The sequence below is a fragment of the Taudactylus pleione genome, unplaced genomic scaffold, assembly GCF_031769625.1.
Source record: "Taudactylus pleione unplaced genomic scaffold, aTauple2 ptg000282l, whole genome shotgun sequence".
NCBI classification, from domain to species: Eukaryota; Metazoa; Chordata; class Amphibia; order Anura; family Myobatrachidae; genus Taudactylus; species Taudactylus pleione.
In genome coordinates, this window is record NW_028284684.1 from 6,982,724 (window position 1) to 7,007,927 (window position 25,204).

Consider the following 25,204-nt stretch of genomic DNA (forward strand, 5'->3'; position numbering starts at 1 on the left):
TAGTTAGATTCTGTTTTGCAAAAAAGCGTTTACAACATAATGTCCTCACAAATCTATTGAGCTCTACAAACAAATCAAATATATTTGGTGATGTAGATGGGGAAAATTTAAGACCCTTATTGAGAAGAGAAACCTCTGTTTCAGTGAGTTTTCTAGATGATAAATTAAAAATAGTAGTATTCTTATCGTTCTTTTCTCTTTTTCTTTCCCTTTCATTCTTTAAATTCCTTTTTAAATTTACAACTCGACCTCCTCTTCTTCCTCTAAATCTGTATTTCTCCTTCTTTTTGGAGGTCCTATCTCCCACTCTTGGTTTGACCCATAATCTCTGTATCGTCTTTTGGGTCGTTGGTCTAAAAAAACCTCTGGAGAGTGCTTAGAGACAGACGGTGAAGGAGGCTTCCTGATCTTGGGTCTAGCCCCTGTATGGATAGGACTAGGCACAAAATCATCCGTTTGTCTCAGATAACTATGTCTTCTATTAGAATCTCGGAATTGGTGATGATCAGGAAAAACTCTCTGTCTCTCCACCTTCTTAATGGTTGGATGATCAGCCCATCTATGGGAATGAATTTGTTGTTGTTTGTTCCATTGTTGGGGACGATGTTCAATTCTTCTTTGGTTAGATCTAACATTATTTGTCCCTTTGTTCTTATTTTTATAAGTTCTTACCAGATCATTCCTATAGTCCTCCTGGTCCCTTTTATATTTTTTACATTTTGTCTCTATTAGGGTTTGTTCTAGTTTGTTTACCCTTTCCATTATCATTCGATCTCTTTCCTTAAACTCCCTTGTATGACTAGCAGGTTCTAACTTGGTTTTTAATATCTCAATTTCTGTTTCTAGAGTTTTAACTTTTTGTGTCCTATAGGTGATTATCAATTCCATTAAGGAGAAAGAACACTTATCTAGGATTCTTTCCCATTCATTCTGGAACTCATCAGTTTCCTGAAAAATAGATGGCTTAAATAATCTAAGACCTCTAGGTATCATTTTTTTATCGAGGTATTTCTGAAGATTCGTGCTATCTAACCAATGTTTCAATTCTGATTTCAGCAAATCTTCCAATTTATAGAAACCATCTTTAAGTTCATTATTTATATCACTTCTATTTTCTTCCACTGATGAGTCCCATTTTGAAAAATAAGTCTGCCTTCTATTAACACGTTCTTCAAAATTGGAAAAGCAACTTATGACTGCCGCCCGTAGGTGACTGAGTATAAGACAAGAAAAAGAGGGGGATACCCAATTGGGTATAAACAGGCGCTGAAATGTGTTGCTTTTCTAGCAGCTACTATGAGAAGTAGGGGAGTCACTCCCTATACATACAAAATCACATGAAATAAAACAAGTAGCGCTAGTGATATAGTTATTAACATAACATATAGACTGTGGTATTTGAATATATAAAACAATTTATTATAAAAAATGTTGCTGATTCCACAATATAATATTGCCTATCAGCATTTAACAATAAAATCACAAGTTCTCACCCATAATCTCAAGTCTGTATTAAACTTTGATATAAGATCCTAGTGGGGTACCATCGATGTTGCCTCAATTGGGGACTGTTCTTTAGATGTTGGTACTGGTTGCCGCTAGAGGAGTGTCCCTTAGGTATTATAATCCAATTGGTGGGTCCTCAAGTGATGCGGTTTCCTATATATTATAGTTGCTGTTTGGTAAAATGCCTGGTGCCGCTAGAGGAATGTCCCTTGTATAGAATAGTTCCAGTGCTGGGTCCTCAATTCATGCGGTAGCTAAATAGCAAATTACTGAATGCAGCATAAATGATGTTAAGCATATCACTGAGTCCTCAGCTCCAAGGGCTAGTGTGGTAATTAAGCAGCAAAGTCTACTTGTATATGAAGATAGTCACCCAATCTCCAGGTCCTTAGCTCCAAGAGCTGCTGGGATGAGAGATGATGGTGCAAACGATGTTCCGTTGAGGATCTATAAAGTAGGGTGATGTATAAGAAAAATCCTGATGCATTTCCCTGCGTCTAGGCGCAGCTTTATCAAAGGTAGGGAATGTATGTCAAGCATGGTGCTTTTATACCCTTAAATAGGGTTATTAAGAGGCACCTGATTCCAATTAAGAAAATACCACAGATACAATTGTTACTCGTTTTCACCAAATTTGCATTTTAACCATACATAAGTAAATGCAGACATATAAACATATAGGCCCTGATTCAGACCCACTCGCGAGCGGCTGTCCGCTCGCAAGTGGGTCGATGTTATGCACTGAGCATGCGCACGACGGAGGGAGCTCCGTCGTGCGCATGCGCCAGACGCGACGAGCGAAGGAAAGTCCTTCGCTCGTTGTGTCCGATCAAAGGGGGCGTGCTGTCAATGTTGATTGACAGCACGCCCCCTTTGGTGGGCGTGCCGGGGGCGTGCCTCCCTGACGGGGGCGTTCCCACGGGAACGCCTCCCGTCAGAAGCCGGCCCACTGACATCACTAGTGATGTCAGTGGGAGTGATTTTGGCTCTGATAGAGCCAAAATCACTCCGGAGCTTGCGGTTGAAAACCTCAACCGCAGGCTCCGGCTCGCAATTTCGATGGTCGCGATGGTCTCGACCATTGCGGCCATCACAAAGCACGCTCGTATAGCCTGTGGGTGGTGACCCACAGCTATACGAGCGTCCAGGAGGACGCTCCAAGAAAATGGAGCCCGGCCCTCATTCAGAGCGTGCGCTCTGCTCAGAGCGTACGGCTCTGAATGAGGGCCATAGACATTTAGAATGCAGACCCATTTTTCAAAAGAACTTTTGTTACTATACTATATAGAAAACATTATTAGGGTTTCCAATTTCTCAATACCTCATCACGTGATGAAAACAAGGGAGTACTGTTTGTATTTAATCCCTTATTTCTGCCGATCGCGGCTATCTAACTAAATTCTCTCTTATAAGAGAGTATATACAGGGTCACTAGATCGTGATTACCTTCATTTTTAAGCTGTAAATCTCCGTAACCGCGTTCAATAGCTCATAGTGCGGTCACATGTCCCTGTCAGATACCGGAATCACTCCTCCTGTGTGACGTAGAGTCACATGGTGCGTAGTTAAACTCATCATTGGCAATTAGATGTAGATGTTATTTTGGTCACGTGTGAGTGTCTTGTGATCTGCCCTAATCTACATCCTGCGGTCACATGATTAATATACTTCTATCAACAAAGGTAGTTCAACCGAGGCTTCTGGGACTTGTAGTTAGAAGATTAATAATATATATACACATAGTTATTTCAGTATATCTCAGATTATTTAGCATATGAATAAGGAAAACATGATGTTTACACAAATAATAACCCAAATGTTCTAATCTCCTTATATATTGAACATATACGAAAACCATAGGGAGAGAATTATTGATGGTTCCAAAGTACCATATATATTCAATATATTGGAAGTGGTGATGATGGATATCCTATATTAGTTGATGATGGAATTGAGTTCTACTGCTTCATTCAAACCCTCCGGATGTATACAACTCATTCTAAACATCCAGAATACTTCTTGTTTGCAGAGCTTCTTAAAACGATCTCCACCCCGTATCGTTACTGGAATGTGTTCTAAACCCACCAGTTTAAGACACCTAGGATCTCCATTGTGATGCTCCAAAAAATGTTTGGATACACTATGGGTTGTTATCCTATTTGTTATATTTCTACGGTGTTCTAAAAAGCTACACTTTAATTTCCTTGTAGTTCTCCCTATATATTTTAAATCACATTCACAGCTCAACATGTAAATGACATAAGTGCTATTACAATTAATAAAAAGTTTTATTTCATATATATCCTCTGCTTTTGTTTTTACTGATAATGTCCTGTTACTGACATAATTACACGTGATGCATCTCGTGCCTCCACACTTAAAGAATGCTTTCAGTTTAGTCTGGGACCACAGATTTTTTTGGGGCTTAATTAATTGATGATCCATTTATGTTTGTAAGAAACTAGGAGCCAATAGGGTTTTAAGTAGGGGTGAGCGGGTTCGGATTTCTGAAATACGAACCCCCCCGAGCCCCCCCGATCCGAGTCCGATCCGAGTCAGGCTCGACTTTTCCCGCCTGACTCGGATCTGAAATCGAGGCAAAACGTCATCATCCCGCCTTCCGAGTCTCGCGGGTTTTGGATCCTATATAAGGTACCCGCGTCGGCGCCATTTTCTCACTCGGCTGTGGACAGTGAAGAGGGAGGGTGGGAGTTAGGGCTGTGTAGTGTAGTGTAGTGTAGTGCTGCTGTTGTCCACTACTTCAAAGTCCATAGGGGCTGGCTGTGTTGTGCTGTGCTGCTGTTGTTAATAGGGGCTGTGTCCACTACTTCAAAGTCCATAGGGGCTGGCTGGACTGTGTTGTGCAGTCAGTTCTCCATAGGGGCTGTGTCCACTCCAAAGTCCTGTGCAGTGTCCCAGTCCTAAAGGAGTGCTGTAGTGTTGTCCAGGGGGTGCTCTGTCCATCAGGGGTGCTCCCCCCAAGTGCTAAAAAAATAATATATTTTCTGTGTTTGTGAATTGTGTGCGCAGTAGCCGCACGTGCATCAACAAAGTAGTGCCAAGCGTGCGCCTGTGTCATAAGTAAAGGGCCGGCTGGCTTGACCGTTAAGGGTGCTGTAACCCCCGAAAGTACACTCCAGTCCAAACCAAAAAAAAAAAAATTTTCTGTGTTTGTGAATTGTGTGCGCAGTAGCCGCACGTGCATCAACAAAGTAGTGCCAAGCGTGCGCCTGTGTCATAAGTAAAGGGCCGGCTGGCTTGACCATTAAGGGTGCTGTAACCCCCGAAAGTACACTCCAGTCCAAACCAAAAAAAAAATTATTTTCTGTGTTTGTGAATTGTGTGCGCAGTAGCCGCACGTGCATCAACAAAGTAGTGCCAAGCATGCGCCTGTGTCATAAGTAAAGGGCCGGCTGGCTTGACCGTTAAGGGTGCTGTAACCCCCGAAAGTACACTCCAGTCCAAACCCAAAAAAAAATTATTTTCTGTGTTTGTGAATTGTGTGCGCAGTAGCCGCACGTGCATCAACAAAGTAGTGCCAAGCGTGCGCCTGTGTCATAAGTAAAGGGCCGGCTGGCTTGACTGTTAAAGGGTGCTGTAACTCCCAAAGTACACTCCAGTCCAAACCAAAAAAAAAATTATTTTCTGTGCTTGTGAATTGTGTGCGCAGTAGCCGCACGTGCATCAACAAAGTAGTGCCAAACGTGCGCCTGTGTCATAAGTAAAGGGCCGGCTGGCTTGACCGTTAAGGGTGCTGTAACCCCCGAAAGTACACTCCAGTCCAAACCAAAAAAAAATTTATTTTCTGTGTTTGTGAATTGTGTGCGCAGTAGCCGCACGTGCATCAACAAAGTAGTGCCAAGCGTGCGCCTGTGTCATAAGTAAAGGGCCGGCTGGCTTGACCGTTAAGGGTGCTGTAACCCACGAAAGTACACTCCAGTCCAAACCAAAAAAAAAATTATTTTCTGTGTTTGTGAATTGTGTGCGCAGTAGCCGCACGTGCATCAACAAAGTAGTGCCAAGCGTGCGCCTGTGTCATAAGTAAAGGGCCGGCTGGCTTGACCGTTAAGGGTGCTGTAACCCCCGAAAGTACACTCCAGTCCAAACCTAAAAAAAAATTATTTTCTGTGTTTGTGAATTGTGTGCGCAGTAGCCGCACGTGCATCAACAAAGTAGTGCCAAGCGTGCGCCTGTGTCATAAGTAAAGGGCCGGCTGGCTTGACCGTTAAAGGGTGCTTTAACCCCCGAAAGTACACTCCAGTCCAAACCAAAAAAAAATTATTTTCTGTGTTTGTGAATTGTGTGCGCAGTAGCCGCACGTGCATCAACAAAGTAGTGCCAAGCGTGCGCCTGTGTCATAAGTAAAGGGCCGGCTGGCTTGACCGTTAAGGGTGCTGTAACCCGCGAAAGTACACTCCAGTCCAAACCAAAAAAAAATTATTTTCTGTGTTTGTGAATTGTGTGCGCAGTAGCCGCACATGCATCAACAAAGTAGTGCCAAGCGTGCGCCTGTGTCATAAGTAAAGGGCCGGCTGGCTTGACCGTTAAGGGTGCTGTAACCCCCAAAGTACACTTCAGTCCAAACCAAAAAAAAAATTATTTTCTGTGTTTGTGAATTGTGTGCGCAGTAGCCGCACGTGCATCAACAAAGTAGTGCCAAGCGTGCGCCTGTGTCATAAGTAAAGGGCCGGCTGGCTTGACCGTTAAGGGTGCTGTAACCCCCGAAAGTACACTCCAGTCCAAACCAAAAAAAAATTATTTTCTGTGTTTGTGAATTGTGTGCGCAGTAGCCGCACATGCATCAACAAAGTAGTGCCAAGCGTGCGCCTGTGTCATAAGTAAAGGGCCGGCTGGCTTGACCGTTAAAGGGTGCTGTAACCCCCAAAGTACACTCCAGTCCAAACCAAAAAAAAAATTATTTTCTGTGTTTGTGAATTGTGTGCGCAGTAGCCACACGTGCATCAACAAAGTAGTGCCAAACGTGCGCCTGTGTCATAAGTAAAGGGCCGGCTGGCTTGACCGTTAAGGGTGCTGTAACCCCCGAAAGTACACTCCAGTCCAAACCAAAAAAAAAATTATTTTCTGTGTTTGTGAATTGTGTGCGCAGTAGCCGCACGTGCATCAACAAAGTAGTGCCAAGCGTGCGCCTGTGTCATAAGTAAAGGGCCGGCTGGCTTGACCGTTAAGGGTGCTGTAACCCCCGAAATTACACTCCAGTCCAAACCTAAAAAAAAATAATTTTCTGTGTTTGTGAATTGTGTGCGCAGTAGCCACACGTGCATCAACAAAGTAGTGCCAAGCGTGCGCCTGTGTCATAAGTAAAGGGCCGGCTGGCTTGACCGTTAAAGGGTGCTGTAACCCCCGAAAGTACACTCCAGTCCAAACCAAAAAAAAATTATTTTCTGTGTTTGTGAATTGTGTGCGCAGTAGCCGCACGTGCATCAACAAAGTAGTGCCAAGCGTGCACCTGTGTCATAAGTAAAGGGCCGGCTGGCTTGACCGTTAAGGGTGCTGTAACCCCCGAAAGTACACTCCAGTCCAAACCTAAAAAAAAATTATTTTCTGTGTTTGTGAATTGTGTGCGCAGTAGCCGCACGTGCATCAACAAAGTAGTGCCAAGAGTGCGCCTGTGTCATAAGTAAAGGGCCGGCTGGCTTGACCGTTAAAGGGTGCTGTAACCCCCGAAAGTACACTCCAGTCCAAACCAAAAAAATATTATTTTCTGTGTTTGTGAATTGTGTGCGCAGTAGCCGCACGTGCATCAACAAAGTAGTGCCAAGCGTGCGCCTGTGTCATAAGTAAAGGGCCGGCTGGCTTGACCGTTAAAGGGTGCTGTAACCCCCGAAAGTACACTCCAGTCCAAACCAAAAAAAAATTATTTTCTGTGTTTGTGAATTGTGTGCGCAGTAGCCGCACGTGCATCAACAAAGTAGTGCCAAGCGTGCGCCTGTGTCATAAGTAAAGGGCCGGCTGGCTTGACCGTTAAAGGGTGCTGTAACCCCCAAAGTACACTCCAGTCCAAACCAAAAAAAAAATTATTTTCTGTGTTTGTGAATTGTGTGCGCAGTAGCCGCACGTGCATCAACAACGTAGTGCCAAGCGTGCGCCTGTGTCATAAGTAAAGGGCCAGCTGGCTTGACCATTAAAGGGTGCTGTAACCCCCGAAAGTACACTCCAGTCCAAACCAAAAAAAAATTATTTTCTGTGTTTGTGAATTGTGTGCGCAGTAGCCGCACGTGCATCAACAAAGTAGTGCCAAGAGTGCGCCTGTGTCATAAGTAAAGGGCCGGCTGGCTTGACCGTTAAAGGGTGCTGTAACCCACAAAGTACACTCCAGTCCAAACCAAAAAAAAAATTATTTTCTGTGTTTAGCCGCACGTATATATCAAATCGATATAACATAAATGGAGGACCAAACTTTCTCCGATAAAAATAAAATAGAGAAAGATCAAGAACCACTTCCTCCTAGTGCTGAAGCTGCTGCCACTAGTCATGACATAGACGATAACATGCCATCAACGTCGTCTGCCAAGGCCGATGCCCAATGTCATAGTAGAGGGCACATACAATCCCAAATGGCAAAGTTCAGGAAAATGACCTTGAAAAAGACATTTAAATCAGCTGAAGAGAAACGTAAACTTGCCAATATGCCATTTACGACACGGAGTGGCAAGGAACGGCTAAGGTCGATCCCTAGTATGTTCATGACTAGTGGTTCAGCTTCACATGACGATGGAAGCTCTCCTCCCTCTAAAAAAATCAAAAGAGTTAAGCTGGCAAAAGCACAGCGAAGAACTGTGCTTTCTAAGAAGATATCACAAATCCCCAAGGAGAGTCCAAGTGTGGTGGTGGTTGCGATGCCTGACCTTCCCAGCACTGGACGGGAAGAGGTGGCTCTTTCCACCATTTGCACGCCCCCTGCAAGTGCTGAAAGGAGCACCCACAGTCCACTTGCTGATATGCAAATTGAAGATGTCACTGTTGAAGTACAACAGGATGAGGATACTGGTGTAGCTGGCGCTGAGGAGGAAGTTGGCGAGGAGGATTCTGATGGTGATGTGGTTTGTTTAAATCAGGCTCCGGGGGAGACAGTTGTTGTCCGTGGGATGAAAAAGCCCATCACGGTCATGCCTGGGCAGAAGACCAAACATTCCACCTCTTTGGTCTGGCAATATTTCTATCCAAATCCGGACAACAACTGTCTTGCCATATGTACCATATGTAAAGGTGAAATAAGTAGGGGTAGGGACGTCAACCACCTAGGAACATCCTCCCTTATACGGCACCTGCAGCGCGTTCATAAAAAGTTACTGTCAAGTTCAGAAACTTTGGCTCAGACCGTAAGCAGTCCAGGGACACCTAAATCCCGTTGTCCTGTTGTATCCAAGCGCCTGCAAACCACACCGTCAACTCCCTCCTCGTCAATTTCCTCCTTAGTCAGGATCGGAAGTAGTCCTGCAGGCCATATCACTGGCATGACTGACTCTCCTATCCGGGATTCCTCCGGAGGATCCTGCATTGCTACGCCTACTGCTGCCGCTGCTGCTGTTGCTGCTGCTGGGAGTCGTTCATCATCCCAGAGAGGAAGTAGGAACACCACTACTTTTACTAAACAATTGACCCTCCAACAGTCCTTAGCGAGGAGGATGAAGTACGACAGCAGTCATCCTGAAGCAAAACGTATAACTGAGGCCTTGACTGCTATGTTGGTGTTAGACGTGCGTCCGGTATCCGCCATTAGTGCAGTGGGATTTAGACAATTGATGGAGGTAGTGTGTCCCCGGTTCCAAATCCCGTCTAGATTCCACTTCACTAGGCAGGCGATACCGAGACTGTACAGAAACGTCAGAAAAAGTGTCCTCAGTGTCCTGAAAAATGCCGTTGTACACAATGTCCACTTAACCACGGACATGTGGACAAGTGGAACAGGGCAGACTAAGGACTATATGACTGTGACAGCCCACTGGGTAGATGTATCACCTTACGCAGCAACAGCAGCAGCGTCACCAGTAGCAGCATCTCAGAAACGCCAGCTCGTTACAAGGCAGGCTACGCTGTGTATCACCGGTTTCAGTAAGAGGCACACCGCCGACAACCTCTTAGAGAAACTGAGGGAAATCATCGCCCAGTGGCTTACCCCACTTAGACTCTCCTGGGGATTTGTGATATCTGACAACGCCACCAATATTGTGCGGGCATTACATCTGGGCAAATTCCAGCACGTCCCATGTTTTGCTCACACAATAAACTTGGTGGTGCAGAATTTTCTGAAAAGTGACAGGGGCGTGCAGGAGACGCTTTGGGTGGCCCGAAAAATTTCTGGCCACTTTCGCCATTCAGCGACTGCGTGCCGAAGACTGGAGCGCCAGCAAACACTCTTGAACCTGCCCCGCCATCACCTGAAGCAAGAGGTTGTGACGCGGTGGAACTCAACCCTCTATATGCTTCAGAGGATGGAGGAGCAGCAAAAGGCCATACAAGCCTATACATCCACCTATGACATAGGCAAAGGAGGGGGTATGCACCTGACTCAAGCGCAGTGGAGAATGATTTCCGTGTTGTGCAAGGTTCTTCAGCCCTTCGAACTTGCCACACGTGAAGTCAGTTCAGACACTGCCAGCTTGAGTCAGGTCATTCCCCTCATCAGGCTTTTGCAGAAGCAGCTGGAGAAAGTGAAGGAGGAGCTAAGACGGAGCGATTCCGCTCGGCATGTGGGACTTGTGGATGAAGCCCTTCATTCGCTTTGCCAGGATTCCAGGGTGGTCAATCTGTTGAAATCAGACCACTACATTTTGGCCACCGTGCTCGATCCTAGGTTTAAAGCCTATGTGGTGTCTCTCTTTCCGGCCGACACAAGCCTGCAGAGGTGCAAAGACCTGCTGGTGAACACACTGTCAGCTGAAGCGGAACGTGACACGTCAACGGCTCCTTCTTCATTTTCTCCCGCAACTGGGGCTGCCAGGAAAAAACTTAGGTATCCTAAGCAACCCGCTGGCGGTGATGCAGGGCAGGCAGGACCAAGTTTGGACATCTGGTCCGGACTGAAGGACCTGGCAACAATTTCTGACATGTCTACTGTCACTGCATATGATACTGTCACCATTGACAGAATGGTGGAGGATTACATCGGTGACAGCATCCAAGTAGGCATGTCAGACAGTCCATACCTGTACTGGCAGGAAAAAGAGGCAATTTGGAGGCCCCTGTACAAACTGGCTCTATTTTACCTGAGTTGCCCCCCCTCCAGTGTGTACTCCGAAAGAGTGTTTAGTGCAGCCGGGAACCTTGTCAGCGAAAGGCGTAGGAGGTTGCTTCCACAGAATGTGGAGAAGATGATGTTCATCAAAATGAATTATCAGCTCTTCCAGGGAGACCAGCCTCCAGAACGTACAGAGGGACCTGTGGTGGTGGATTCAAGTGGGGACGAGTTAATACTTTGTGAGGATGAGGATGTACACACTGAAGAGGGTGAGGAATCGGTGGATGAGGAGGATGAGGATGACATCTTGCCTCCGTAGAGCCAGTTTGTGCAGGGACACATTAATTGCCAGCTTGTTTTGTGGGGGCCCAAACGAACCAATCATTTCAGCCACAGTTGTGTGGCAGACCCTGGCGCTGAAATGATTGATTTGTTAAAGTGTGCATGTCCTGTTTATACAACATAAGGGTGGGTGGGAGGGCCCAAGGACAATTCCATCTTGCACCTCTTTTTTTCTTTGCATTATGTACAGTTTGGGGCCTAGTTTTTCTAACTGCCATCCTGTCTGCCACTGCAGTGTCACTCCTAGATGGGTCACGTGTTTGTGCCGCCCACTCGTGTCGCTTAGCATAGTCATCCAGCTACCTCGATGCAACCTTTTGGACATAAAAACACTATTGTGAGGTGTGAGGTGTTCAGAATAGACTGGAAATGAGTGGAAATTAAGGTTATTGAGGTTAATAATAGCATAGGAGCAGAAAAACCTACAAATTCTGTGATTTTAGCTGTTTTTATGCTTTTTTTCAAAAAAATACAGATCCAAAACACAAAACCCAGAACCCAAAACACGGAAGGGTGGTTTTGGCAAAACCAATCCAGATCCAAAACACGAAGAAAGATCCAGATCCAAAACACGAAAAGTGGCCGGTGCACACCCCTAGTTTTAAGGGACCTGTTTTTGCGAAAAACAAATGTAGGTGTAGAGGGAATAAAATCACATAAAAGACGGTCTTGTTTCAAAATGCTGTAGTTCTTTTGTACTATAGTTTTAATTTTATAATATTGATTATTGAATGTAGATATAAAGCTTATTTCTCTACTTAAATCTTTTTCTTCTTTTTCCCTTTTCTTGGTTTGGTTTTGTATCAAGAGATCTTCTCTATTTATGTTTCTAACTTCATTCAATGCTTTCTAGCGGCAACCAGTACCAACATCTAAAGAACAGTCCCCAATTGAGGCAACATCGATGGTACCCCACTAGGATCTTATATCAAAGTTTAATACAGACTTGAGATTATGGGTGAGAACTTGTGATTTTATTGTTAAATGCTGATAGGCAATATTATATTGTGGAATCAGCAACATTTTTTATAATAAATTGTTTTATATATTCAAATACCACAGTCTATATGTTATGTTAATAACTATATCACTAGCGCTACTTGTTTTATTTCATGTGAACATCTATATGATGGCCACAAGCAAGATCATACAATTCAGCCTTAATTGGTGGACAATTAAAACAGTTTTCCTTGACATGGTGAATGGGCCTGGTCAAGTATTGGATTGAGCAAGGTAACTAGAATATCCGCACAGGAACTAATTTATCTTTAAATCCATTCCCTTAGTAATTTCCGCTATCTTAAATTTATTGTGGGGGGGTGCACCAAGGAATAAGTATAACAGAACACAAATCCAAGAAAAGAAAAAGTACTCATATAAAGGGCACACACAGCCATTTATTTCTTATATTTCGCCTTTTAGAATTTAATAATTAAAAGTTATGTTTTATCACAATAACCAGTCTCTCCCTGTAAAATACTTAAAAGATATAGGCCCTCATTCAGAGCCGTACGCTCTGAGCAGAGCGCACGCTCTGAATGAGGGCCGGGCTCCATTTTCATGGAGCGTCCTCCTGGACGCTCGTATAGCTGTGGGTCACCACCCACAGGCTATACGAGCGTGCTTTGTGATGGCCGCGATGGTCGAGACCATCGCGACCATCGAAATTGCGAGCCGGAGCCTGCGGTTGAGGTTTTCAACCACAAGCTCCAGAGTGATTTTGGCTCTATCAGAGCCAAAATCACTCCCACTGACATCACTAGTGATGTCAGTGGGCCGGCTTCTGACGGGAGGCGTTCCCGTGGGAACGCCCCCGTCAGGGAGGCACGCCCCCGGCACGCCCACCAAAGGGGGCGTGCTGTCAATCAACATTGACAGCACGCCCCCTTTGATCGGACACAACGAGCGAAGGACTTTCCTTCGCTCGTCGCGTCTGGCGCATGTGCACGACGGAGCTCCCTCCGTCGTGCGCATGCTCAGTGCATAACATCGACCCACTTGCGAGCGGACAGCCGCTCGCGAGTGGGTCTGAATCAGGCCCATAATCTGTGTGTGCCCTTTATAGGAATACTTTTTCTTTTCTTGGATTTGGGTTCAAGTATTGGATTGTCAAGACCTAGGCCCTCATTCAGAGCCGTACGCTCTGAGCCGTACGAGCGTGCAGTTTGATGGCCGCGATGGTCGTGACCATCGTGACCATCGAAACTGCGAGCCGGAGCCTGCGGTTGAGGTTTTCAACCGCAAGCTCCGGAGTGATTTTGGCTCTATCAGAGGCTCTATCCCGTGGGAACGCCCCCGTCAGGGAGGCACGCCTCCGGCACGCCCACCAAAGGGGGCGTGCTGTCAATCAACATCGACAGCACGCCCCCTTTGATCAGACACAACGAGCGAAGGACTTTCCTTCGCTCGTCGCGTCTGGCGCATGCGCACGACGGAGCTCCCTCCGTCGTGCGCATGCTCAGTGCAGAACATTGACCCACTTGCGAGCGGACAGCCGCTCGCGAGTGGGTCTGAATCAGGGCCCTAGTTCCAGTGCAGTGGACTTTCTACTAGATTAGGAGCAGTCACGTCTGCCCTCCAGTTCATAAATAAATAGGATATGTAAAGGCAATAAACTGCAATAAACTGTGATTTCACCCTTGAAATAGATCCAGCTCAATTTATATTTAAACTTGATTGGGCACTAGCATGGATTGTGTGTTGGGGCTGAGGTACTGATTCAGCAAGGAACACAACTGCGAATGAAATAGCGATTACGCATGCAGTTCAACAGCGATAGTATGCTAATCCATTGCGATCGCTATGCCGCCGCTGCACTACACAAAGACACCCTCTTTACTTAGCAAACATCCGTAATGTTTAGCAGGACTGCCAAACCATCGGTACAATCGAGTACCATCACAGCCTCATGCACACTTGTACAAGCCCTGACCTTACTCAGGAATTGCTAACTTCCACGCACGCTATCAGACCTCAGGCTGTGTAGGGCATCGCAGTGGATAATTTATGCATGCCCCTGCAACGCCGTTAAAACAAACTGGCGCACCTGTGTTCGCCTGACCACCCCTCTGTTACCACCCACAAAAGGCACTCCCTGTCAATCACTCTGCGATGATGCGAAGCAGTCCTGATCGCAATGGCCAGTTCGCGCACGTGCACTGCGATGCATGCGCAGAACACAACAATCGGTCAATTACGTGCGTATTAGCAACTGCGTTCCTTGCCAAATCAGGCCCTGAGTTCACTTGTGTTACATAGTGACTTAGTGATAAAAAAACTGTCGACACCTGGCTATACTGATATACAATTAGAGCTGTGCTGGTTTTGGTTTTAATTTGTCATCCAGTTTAGGTTTTGCCAAAACGCCGTGACTGGTTTTGATTTTGGATTTTTTCCAAAAATTTTCAAAAAAAGCTAAACTCACATAATTTGGGCCTTTTCTCCTAGAGTATTATTAACCTCAATAACATTAATTTCCAGTCATTCCCACTCAATTTTGACCACCTCACAGCTCACAATGTAAGCAAAAGGCTGGCTGGCTAAACTAAGAAACAGAGAAGCAGCACAAATACACGGCAGTTATTACTGTTTAAAAATGTTTTGCAAAATAATTATGTGACAAATCAGCCTTTTTGTTCCCCAAAATCATCCCAACCATAAAAACAGTGTTCCGTACCTGCGGATCGGATACAATGCAGGTTGCATACAGTGCGTGATACAGTGTGCGTTGCATAGAGTTCGGGTCGCATACAGTGCAGGATACAGTGTGGGTCGGATACAGTGTGGTTCAGATACAGTGTGGGATGGATATAGTGCGGGTTGGATACAGTGCGGATCAGATACAGGACCTCATTCAGAGTCGGTCGAAGCGGCCGCACGGTTGTACGCCACCAATGTTCGCTATACTGCGCATGCGTAAAGTTCGCAATGCGCGTGCGCAAACTAGCCGCTACGATTAGAGATTTCTCTCTCCTTGAACACAGTCAGGTCGGTAGTTTGAGTGACAGATTGAGGCGTTTGTGGGTGGTAACAGGGGAAGGTGCTTGAAAACGAGGGAGTGGAGATCCGAACGCAGGCGTGCCTAATTATGCGAACGGCGTTTTGTGGGAGTGCATACGGTTTATGGGAGTGCATAATTAACAAAGTAGCGTCATGGCACATGTGACATGGGAGGTTTTTACACTGACATGATCGTAGAGCTTAAGAGAGGGTATGGTCAACCTTAAGCTCTACAACCAGTTCTGATGGTACCCGATGGTCTCGATTAATCCTTATATGCCCGGAGATGACGTGTAATGCGTACGAGAAGGGTGCATATTTTTTTGTCTTCCGACCGCTTCCTCCCCTTGGTCGGCCAGCTACCGATCCGAACTTAGGGACGCAACTTGCGAGGGAATCATTTGCATATACGGCCCCTTTTCCCGTACGACCGAGCGGCCGCTTCGACCGACTCTGAATGAGGTCCACAGTGTGGGTTGCAGAGTGCAGGTCGCATACAGTCCTAGTCGCATACAGTGCGGGATACAGTGTGGGTTAGATACAGTGAGGGTTGCACACAGTCCTGATCGTATACAGTGCAGGATACAGTGTGGTCTGGATTAGACATGTGCGCCGACTCCCGTGTTTTGGTTTTGGTGTTGGATCTGTATCTCCTCTGGTTTTGGTTCAGGATCTGGTTTTGGATCTTTTTCCTTGGTGTTTTGTTTTTTGTTTTGAATCTGTATTTTAAAAAAAATATATAAAAAGCTAAAACCACATAATTTGGGCCTGTTTTTGTTCCTACAGTATTATTAACCTTAATAATAATTTTCAGGCATTTCTAGGCATTTTTAACTACCTCACAGCTCACAATATTCAGTTCACTATTTTTCACCAATATAGGCCAAAGGCTGCAGCGAGCTGTCTGGCTACAGTAATCAACAGAGCAGTGTCACAAATGCACAGCAGTTCAAAAAAAATATAGGACATCTATGAAACATTGCCACACAGCAGTGGCAGACAGGATTGCAGTTTAATAAACTATAATAATGTCAGTCGGCAATGCCCCAAATTGTGCAAAAATGTAAAAAAAAAAGAGGTGCAAGATGGAATTGTCCCTCCCACCCATTCTTATGTGGGATATTAAAAAGGACATGCACAGTTTAACAAACCAAGCACTTTCGACTAGGACTGACACTTTCGTGGCTGAACTCCTTGGTTTGTATGGGCCCCCACAAAACATTTTTTGGAAGGACGACCTTCAATTATTAAGGAGGAGGTTGATGATGAGGGTGTTGGTGGGGGAGATTGCATGTGCTGGTCCAAACTGCTGGTAGCTGTTACTGGACTGCTTGTTATTAATTTACAAATTATTATAATTTTGTGAAACAAATTGCATGAACTCGCTGCAAATGACGTAACAGGGAGGAGGTGCCTAGATGGTTAACATCCCTTCCTCTGCTAACTTTGGCTTTACAGATGGAACAGATGTCTTCACAACTGTTGTCAGAATTTAGATTACAATAATTCCACACCCGAGACGTGGCTTTTCTGACTTTCTTTTTATCATGAGCAAGAACTGCTGCCACTGGTGGCTGATTTACGCAAACAACATCCTCATCATCAACATCTACATTAGCGTCAGATAGGACACAAATTTCCCCCTCATCTTCCTTTTGCACTTCCTCCACACTATCATCCTCATTTTTTATTATTTCACCATCTAATACTAGCACAGCCGTCATGGCATCAGTGATCCGCTGTGAAACTAGATGATAGCTCTTATACTTACTTTCTCTATCAAATGACTGTTTAATAGCCAATTGTTTTTTTTAAATTACTACTAGTAGTAGTCTTCTTGGTCCCTTTCTGGGATGAAGATCCACCCCCAGCAGCAGCAACAGGCGTAGCACTCAAGGATCCTTCTGCGGAACCACGGATAGGAGAGGAGTCAGTTTTATGAAATTAATAGTATATATTCAGATATCAGGTGCGCTTTGACTATATTGAACAGATACCATCAGGATTATTACTCAAGACAACTACTATAATTAAAATCTGTGAAAACAAGAGCACTCAATGATCCTTCTGTGGAACCACAGATAGGAGAGGAGTCAGTCATTCTTATGAAATTAATAGTATATATTAGGGGTGAGCGGGTTCTGTTTTACTCGGATTTACTCGGTTCTTATCGCCACTTTACCGCAAATTCGGATTTATTATATTGGCTATCCAAAACACATGATAGGCGATAGCCAATAAAATGCCGTTTAAAGATCCGAGTAAATCCGAGTAAAACCGAACCCGCTCACCCCTAGTATATATTCAGATATCAGGTGCGCTTTGACTATATTGGACAGATACCAACAAGATTTTTACTCAAGACAACTACCCTGATTAAAATCTGTGACACCAAGAGCACTTGCAACACTTTCCTCCAAGTAACTTTACAGGTGAATACAAAGGGAGTGGTAAGTAGATGTGCGGGACGCCGCCTAAAGTACGTAGCACCCACCTTTTCCCTTGCCTCCCTGTCTTCACTGACAACTACATAGCAGTACCCTTGGGGGACGTACGATAAAAGCCCCTAAGCAGAGATCATACGGAGAGCTATTCCTGGAGGAGACGCTGACACCCCACAGTGAAACAAGGAGAGAAGTACCTAATATATGCTGTATATTAGATTGTTTCATTAGTACTCACTGAAGATGGCTTAATAACTTTTCGGGGAACGCATGAGAGTTGCTTATAGCACAGATCATACGGAAAATCGATCCCTGCAAGAGCAACTGACCCCCCCACAGTGAGCAAGGGAATAATAGGATACAGGTGTCTAACACACTTATCCTGTTTTATACATAGATTAAGATATTGTACAAATTAATAATTTGTTTTTTGTTTTTACACTACAGTCTAAGGCTAGTTTTCTTTAACACGAATACCAATCAGTTGAGCGCACCTGATATCTGAATATATACTATTAATCATGTTCCCCACATTCAATCTGTCTCAAATCATGTTACATACATCTAAAAAACATATACAAAATTCGACCATATCTCACACAAGACACTGCAAAAACTCTAATCCATGCACTCATTATTTCCCGCATTGACTATTGCAATAGTCTCCTTACTGGTCTTCCCAAAAACAGGCTATCACCATTACAATCCATTATGAATGCAGCTGCGAGGCTTATCTTCCTTGCCAAACGTTCATCGTCTGCTGCCCCGCTCTGTCAGTCCCTCCATTGGTTGCCGGTTTTCTACCGTATTCAATACAAAATACTGTTACTTACACATAAGGCCATTAACCGAATTACACCAACATACATCTCTTCACTCATCTCAAAATATCTCCCAACCCGACCTCTCCGCTCAGCACAAGAACTGCGTCTCTCATCCCCACGCATTACTTGCTCCCATTTACGGTTACAGGACTTTCTTCGGGCTGCACCCACTCTATGGAATGCCTTACCACACACAATAAGACTTACCTCTACTCTTCAATCCTTCAAGCGTTCCCTGAAAACTCACCTCTTCAGACAAGCTTATCAGATTCCAGAACCGACCACATAACCTTCATAGCTTCCATGTCTTATCACATCCCCTCTCACAGTCCACACATAACCTCACATATTGTCTTTCTTTCACATACTCCTGACATTTTGCCGAAATTCCTGTGTGACTGGATCATGCAGCCCACCAAGAAACTCTGCATTCTGGCCAGACCAAATTGCAATATATATAGCACCTATCCTTGTGTATCAATGCCTGTTTCCCTATAGATTGTAAGCTTGCAAGCAGGGCCCTCTTACCTCTATGTCTGTCTGTTATCACCCTGTTTTGTTCTATCAATGTTTCCAATTGTAAAGCGCAACGGAATATGCTGCGCTATATAAGAAACTGTTAATAAATAAAATAATAAATAAATAAATCCATTGTCTAAGAGAGGTGGACCCCTCTTTATTGGGTGCAGACACAGATTGTGGACCTAGTCCAACAGTTCCCAGAGCACAGTTTACACTAATTGAGCTATTCATATGAAATTGGATAAAGGATTACTTCCGATCACGAATGAGGATGTTGATGATGATGCAGGAGTTGGTGGTGGAGATTGCAGGCGCTTGGATCCAGATAGAATGGAACAGCTAGGTGACGCTGCACTTTTGTCCCCAAAGTTTCAGAATTTGAAATACCCTTTCCAATTTGATGAATGTGCTGCAAGTGACATAACAGGGAGGAGGTTCCTAGATGGTTAAGGTCCTTACCTCTACTCACTGTTACATGGCAATGGTTACAATAGCTTGTCAAAGGTTGTCTGGATTTGGGTGGAAATAATTCCACACATGAATTATTTTTGGTCCTTTGCCCAGGCATGGCAACAATGGGAATTTTCCCACCATGGGTAACAACTGTTACCGGATTTACAGTTTTTTTTACACAAACATCTTCAGCATTGACATCCTCATCATCATCAACATCCGCATCATCCTTGTTGTTATCGCCAACTGTCACGACCCTGTCTAGTTGTCACATTTTTGCCTTGAGACTTACCCCTGTCAGCTGCCCCATGGATCTGTGAGTGTAATTTGCCTGGAGGATTTGCTCTGATTATTGCACCTGGCCTCTCCTCTGTCTGTGAGCACTGCTAGCCCTGATTAGAATCGCAGGTGTGGTTCTGATTCTTAGAGCTGCAGAGATGAATACTCCCTCTGCATGTTGTGCCTTCCACCACTCAGAATGCTACTACCAGACCACCTGTCTGTATCCACCAATTGCTGCCAGACCCATGGTGTATATCCTCTCCTGATAGCATTCTGGGCCTGAACATCTCGTCTTCCCGTGGTGTATGGTTCATGCTGTTTCTGCATTCAAGTATATCTCTGAAACCTGCTACAGCAACCCCTGGTGCAATCCAGAAAACCTGTTACAGCTGTACCTGGCAATCCAGTAAATCTGCTGACAGCAACCCCTGGTGAATCCCGAAAACCTGCTACAGTAATACCTGGTATCCAGTCGTCCTGTTACAGCAGGAGTAGGCCTGTGCTTTGCTGCTAGTCCTACTCCTGGTTGGTCCCTGGCACTCTGTAAACCTGCATCGTGTCACCCTGCCTTGCTTCCTGCTGTGGATCAACTCTTGCCCCTTTTACCTACCTACTCCCTCCCTGAACCTAAAATTCCCAAACCTACCCATTCCTTCCTGAAACCTGTTATTCCCTATTATCCAATCCAGCCTGCACCTGAGTTCCAGCCTTTGTCATAGAAATTCCAGATTACCCTGTTTAGCCCTCGTCTCAGCATTACCTGACTTCCCTTCAGCCATTGTCACATTCCAATCCAGAGTCAAGTTCCAAGCTCATCAGTTCAGTCCACGTTGCTCCAGTCCAGAGTCAAGTTCCAAGCTCATCAGTTCAGTCCACGTTGTTCCAGTCCAGAGTCAAGTTCTTAGTTCATCAGTTCAATTCAACAAGTCTTCCTGCCGGTCCCAGTCCGGTTCCTCCAGTTCCTGTCATTTATCATCAAAGGCAGTTTTCACTGCTACACAAGTCTTGTAAATAGAGCTATCTACATCACCCATGGTTCCGGTCCAGCCGGCCTCCAGAGAATCCAGTTCATCACCTGAGACAGGTAACTCACAAGCACCAATCATGACACCAACTATGTAAATATCCCCATCATCATTCTGGTGCAATTCCACAGAAGTGTCCACGATTTCTACGTCAGCATGTTGACTTGTGCTGTTCATCCCCACATTTGCAGAGGGCACACAAATGGTGGAAGGAGGATCCTCTTCAAGTACAGTATTAGAAAGGTCAGGCTCACACATGGCATCGCGGACACACTTGGACTCTCCTCGGGGATCTATGATCTATGATTTTGGAGACAATTTTATTACAAGCAGAAGGGCTTAAATCATCACAACTAGAACCACCAGTCATAAATAAAGGTCTTATCCTTTCCTTGACACTCTGTGTAGTGAATAGCATATTGCCAATTTTTTGTTTCTCTAAAGCTGACTTAGCTTTAGATTTTTTTTTCTTTAATAGGGTAAAAGTTGATTTTTTTTACATAGCCTGACTTAAGCCCTGGTGCATCGGCCTTCATAGATGATGTTGACGGCCTTGCATCGTCATCATGACTGCTGCTGGCAGCTACAAGACTGGTATGTGGATCCTGCTCTCCTGTGACTGTCCTCCATACTCACTGCGGTCTTACAGCAGTGTCATCAAGCAATTATAGCGCAGCTAAGTTGTGGTTAATGCACACAACTACACACAGAATTTAATTAACATTTTTTCACCCTGGGGGGAGGGGGGCTACGGGGAGAGAGCACCCCTGAAAGAGGCAACAGCCCCTTGATAAATGACACAGGCAGCACCCCTGTGCACCTACGTTGCTGATAAGTGTACCTAACATGCACACACAAAAATTGTTTTTATTTTTTTCACACTGGGGGGGAAGCACCCCTGAATGAGGCAGCAGTGCCTTGATAAATGAGACAGGCAGCACAACACCCCTGCGCACCTATGCTGTTGATAAGTGTGGCTAACACCCACACACAATTTTTTTTTTTGCACTGGGGTGAAGAGCACCCCTGAACAAGGCAGCAGCCCCTTGATAAATGACACAGGCAGCACCCCTGCGCACCTACGTTGCTGATAAGTGTAGCTAACATGCACACACAAAAAATAGTTTTTATTTTTTTCATGCTGGGCGGGGGAAGCAACGCTGAATGAGGCAGCAGCCCTTTGATAAATGAGACACAGGCAGCACAGCAGCCCTGCGCACCTATGTTGCTGATAAGTGTAGCTAACCTGCACACACAAAAATTAGCTTTTATTTTTTTCATGCTGGGCGGGGGAAGCACCGCTGAATGAGGCAGCAGCCCCTTGATAAATGAGACACAGGCAGCACAGCACCACTGTGCACCTACGTTGCTGATAAGTGTAGCTAACATGCACACACTAAAAATAGTTTTTATGTTTTTCACACTGGGGGTGAAGAGCACCTCTGAAAGAGGCAGCAGCCCCTTGATAAATTACACAGGCAACACCCCTTGTGCAGCTACGTTGTGGATAAGCACGGATTGTTAATATGCACACACACAGGGAAAAATTTTTTTTTTTATTTTTTGGGGGCACTTGGGGTGAAGAGCACCCCTGAACGAGGCAGCAGCCCCTTGATAAATGACACAGGCAGCACCCCTGTGCACCTACGTTGCTGATAAGTGTAGCTAACATGCACACACAAAATTTATTTATTTTTTTTCACACTGGGGGAAGCACCCCTGAATGAGGCAGCAGCCCCTCGATAAATGAGGCAGGCAGCACAGCACCCCTGCCACCTACGTTGCGGATCTCTGAGATCTGAACCTACTCATCTCTAGTCTGGATATAGTGCGGGTCATATACATTTCGGGTCGGATACAATGCGGGTTACAGTGCAGGTCAAATACAGTGTGAGTCGGATACAGTGCGGGTTAGATACACCAATGGTGTACTTACTGTGACAGAAGAAGGTGCCGGCGTTGTCCCCAGTGTCGGGTGCAGGCGGTGTTGGCCATGAGTTGGGTGCCGGCGGTGTCCTCATTGTGGGAGTGCTGGTGGTGTCAGCAGTTTGGGGGTGCTGGTGGTGTCAGCAGTTTGCGGGGGATAGTGGCAGTGTCTTCAGTGCTGGATTGAGGTGCTGTCGGCACTGTGGGGGGATCCTGGATCCAAAACAAGGGTCTCAATGCATCTCTCTCTTTCTCTCTCTCTCTTTTTTTTGGAAAACGTTATTTAAATAACATTTAGGGTTTCTTATTGAGTTCCCCTCATTTTAAAGATGCCGACACCCATGTGAGTTGAAGATTTTTCAGGTCATAAAGACTATCCCATTTTTCTTATAGGTCCCAAATAAAGTAGTACAGTTATAGGAATGAATTACAAAAGGTACAAATGAGCTATAGGGATGTTTTATACAAGGTAAACCTTTTAGAATGTAAGCTCTTTCGGGCAGAGCCCTCTACCCTCTTGTGCTTCTCCCTACTGTATGTTCATTTATCTCTTACTCCCCATTAGGGCAACTAACACTTGGCTGCTTATGTGGATGTAAAGGTTGCTAATATATAGCTATGTTTATTATCCATGTCCGTGTCCTGCATTGTATTGTATTGTAAGTTGCTGGTTGCTTATTTGTTTATGTACTTTGTAAGGCACTGTGGTACCATATAAATAAATGATAATAATAATAATAGTAATAATAATTTTCATTCTGCTTGCTAACCTATAACTGCTTCCCTCTAATATCTTGCACTGTCACACAAAAATCATATATTTAACAGGACATTTATAGAAAAAGGGAGAATGTACGAGGAAGGTTCAATAACTAAGGTAACAAGACCTCTCACATGTGTAATGTTCTCTATTTCATTCTGATTTCCCACCAGACCAGAGCAGGTAGACCACTACGTCCGATCGCGGCCATTAGACTGCGCCTCACATCAGTCATACTGTCTCAAACACAAAACCAATAGGATGGGAATGTGTCTTGTGCACTTGAAGCGGTACCATGAGGAGAGAGTTCAGTTCCTGCAGCATATTGTTACAGGCGATGAAACACGGGTGCGTCATGTGACACAGGAGATGACACTAGCTTTCATTACATGGAAACACGCTTCATCCCCACCTTTAAAGAAATTCAAAACCACTCCATCAGCAAAGAAGGTCATGGCTACCGTGTTTTGGGACCACAAAGGCGTGCTTTTTGTTGATTTCCTCACCTAGGGAGACACTGTGAATGCTGTCCTCTATTGTGACACATCTGAGCTGGTTGCAGAGGGCAATTAGTTGAAAACGACATAGGTTTCTGCGAACAGGCGTCGTTTTGCTGCATGATAATGTCACACTCAGCCAACCGCACGCATGAGTTGTTGCGGCGTTACCACTTAGGGGGTACTGGACCATTCACCCTACAGCCCTGACCTGGCACCAAATGATTTCCATCTCTTTGGACTATTGAAGAAGCACCTGGGTGGAAGGTTATTCACAACCACTGGTGAAGTTCAGCAAGCAGTCATGTCCTGGCTTCAGGCGTCTGACACTGATTTCTCCTATAGATAGATGCCTTGATGTACTGTTGGAACAAATGCTTAGACAAGTATGGGGACTATGTGGAAATCTGTACCAATGCCATACTATTGATTATACCTATATGTACGAGTTGAATACATTTACACAATGAGAAGTCTTGTTACCTTATTTATTGAACCACCCTTGTATTTTTAACCGTTTTATTGTTGGACTGTAGAGACTGCTTTCTCTCAAAGAACTATATGTCCCATCATGCCCTGTGCCAATGCAACAAAGATACTAAGAACCTCAGTGAAATTAGAAAATGGGACAGCTGTTACAGGTGGGACTAAGGGCCTGATTCAGAGATGTATGCAATGCCGATGTTTAACGCAATTTGAGCGATTATCAGTAATCAGCAAATTTTTTAAAGTCTAACTGCGCATGCGTCAAGTTTCATTTTCGTTTTTGCTCGCTGAGAGGAAATAGTCACTAAGTGATTGGTAGGCAGGGACCGTTTCTGGGCAGCAACGGGGAGGTGGTGACTCAAATGCAGGCTTGTCGCAACCAGTTTTGGGGCCTGTCTCTGTATGCGGCTGTGATTCTGTGCACAGTGAAAATGGCTCTGGCGACTCAGTTCCCACGGCCATTATGCACAACCATAAGGTTACTCAGAAGTCCGATAAATGACTGACCTGCGACCGAGCTGCGTCTTTGTACACAGTTGATTCGATTTGCAAAGCCATTGGTTAGTATCTCAATAAAAATACCGGCAGCTGCGACATTTGCATACTTCCGCATGACCACTGTGTATAAATTCGCATTAGCGTACATACTTGAATCAGGCCCAAAGTTGGGTGGAGAACTGTACTGATATGTAAAATATAAACAGACACTATATAAAATTAAATCTCAAGCTCTACTGCACAGCAACCACAAGAGTTTGCTACAATATTCAGATTCTACATCTGAAGCAGTTCTAGGATTTAATTGGGTTCTGTACATTTTAACACTAGTGGCATCTTTGCATATGGTGCCTTCAGGCTGATTTTAATATGCTATTAAGATTTGTTAGGTAGATTCATTAAGTCCTCAAGAATATTGTATTTAGTCATTTAGTTATTGGA

The 25,204-nt window shown here is 44.8% G+C and overlaps 1 protein-coding gene across 1 annotated transcript; it reads right to left on the reverse strand.

Annotated features, from left to right (window-relative positions):
* Nucleotides 1–237: 237 nt before the first annotated feature.
* LOC148512112 (uncharacterized) lies at nucleotides 238–2,958 on the reverse strand. The gene is made up of 3 exons (XM_088482153.1): nucleotides 2,953–2,958; nucleotides 1,880–1,953; nucleotides 238–1,213 (listed from the first exon to the last, which is right to left on the reverse strand). The coding sequence occupies exons 1-3, from the start codon at nucleotides 2,956–2,958 to the stop codon at nucleotides 238–240; spliced, it is 1,056 nt and encodes a 351-aa protein (XP_088338279.1).
* Between the last annotated feature and the right edge of the window lie 22,246 nt (nucleotides 2,959–25,204).

Bases quoted from the DNA above. Each gene is read 5' to 3' on its own strand.
- LOC148512112 (XM_088482153.1), bottom strand. The intron at 1,214-1,879 runs GTGACTATCTTC...TCTTATACTCAG, and splicing joins GCTAAGGACCTGGAGATTGG to TCACCTACGGGCGGCAGTCA.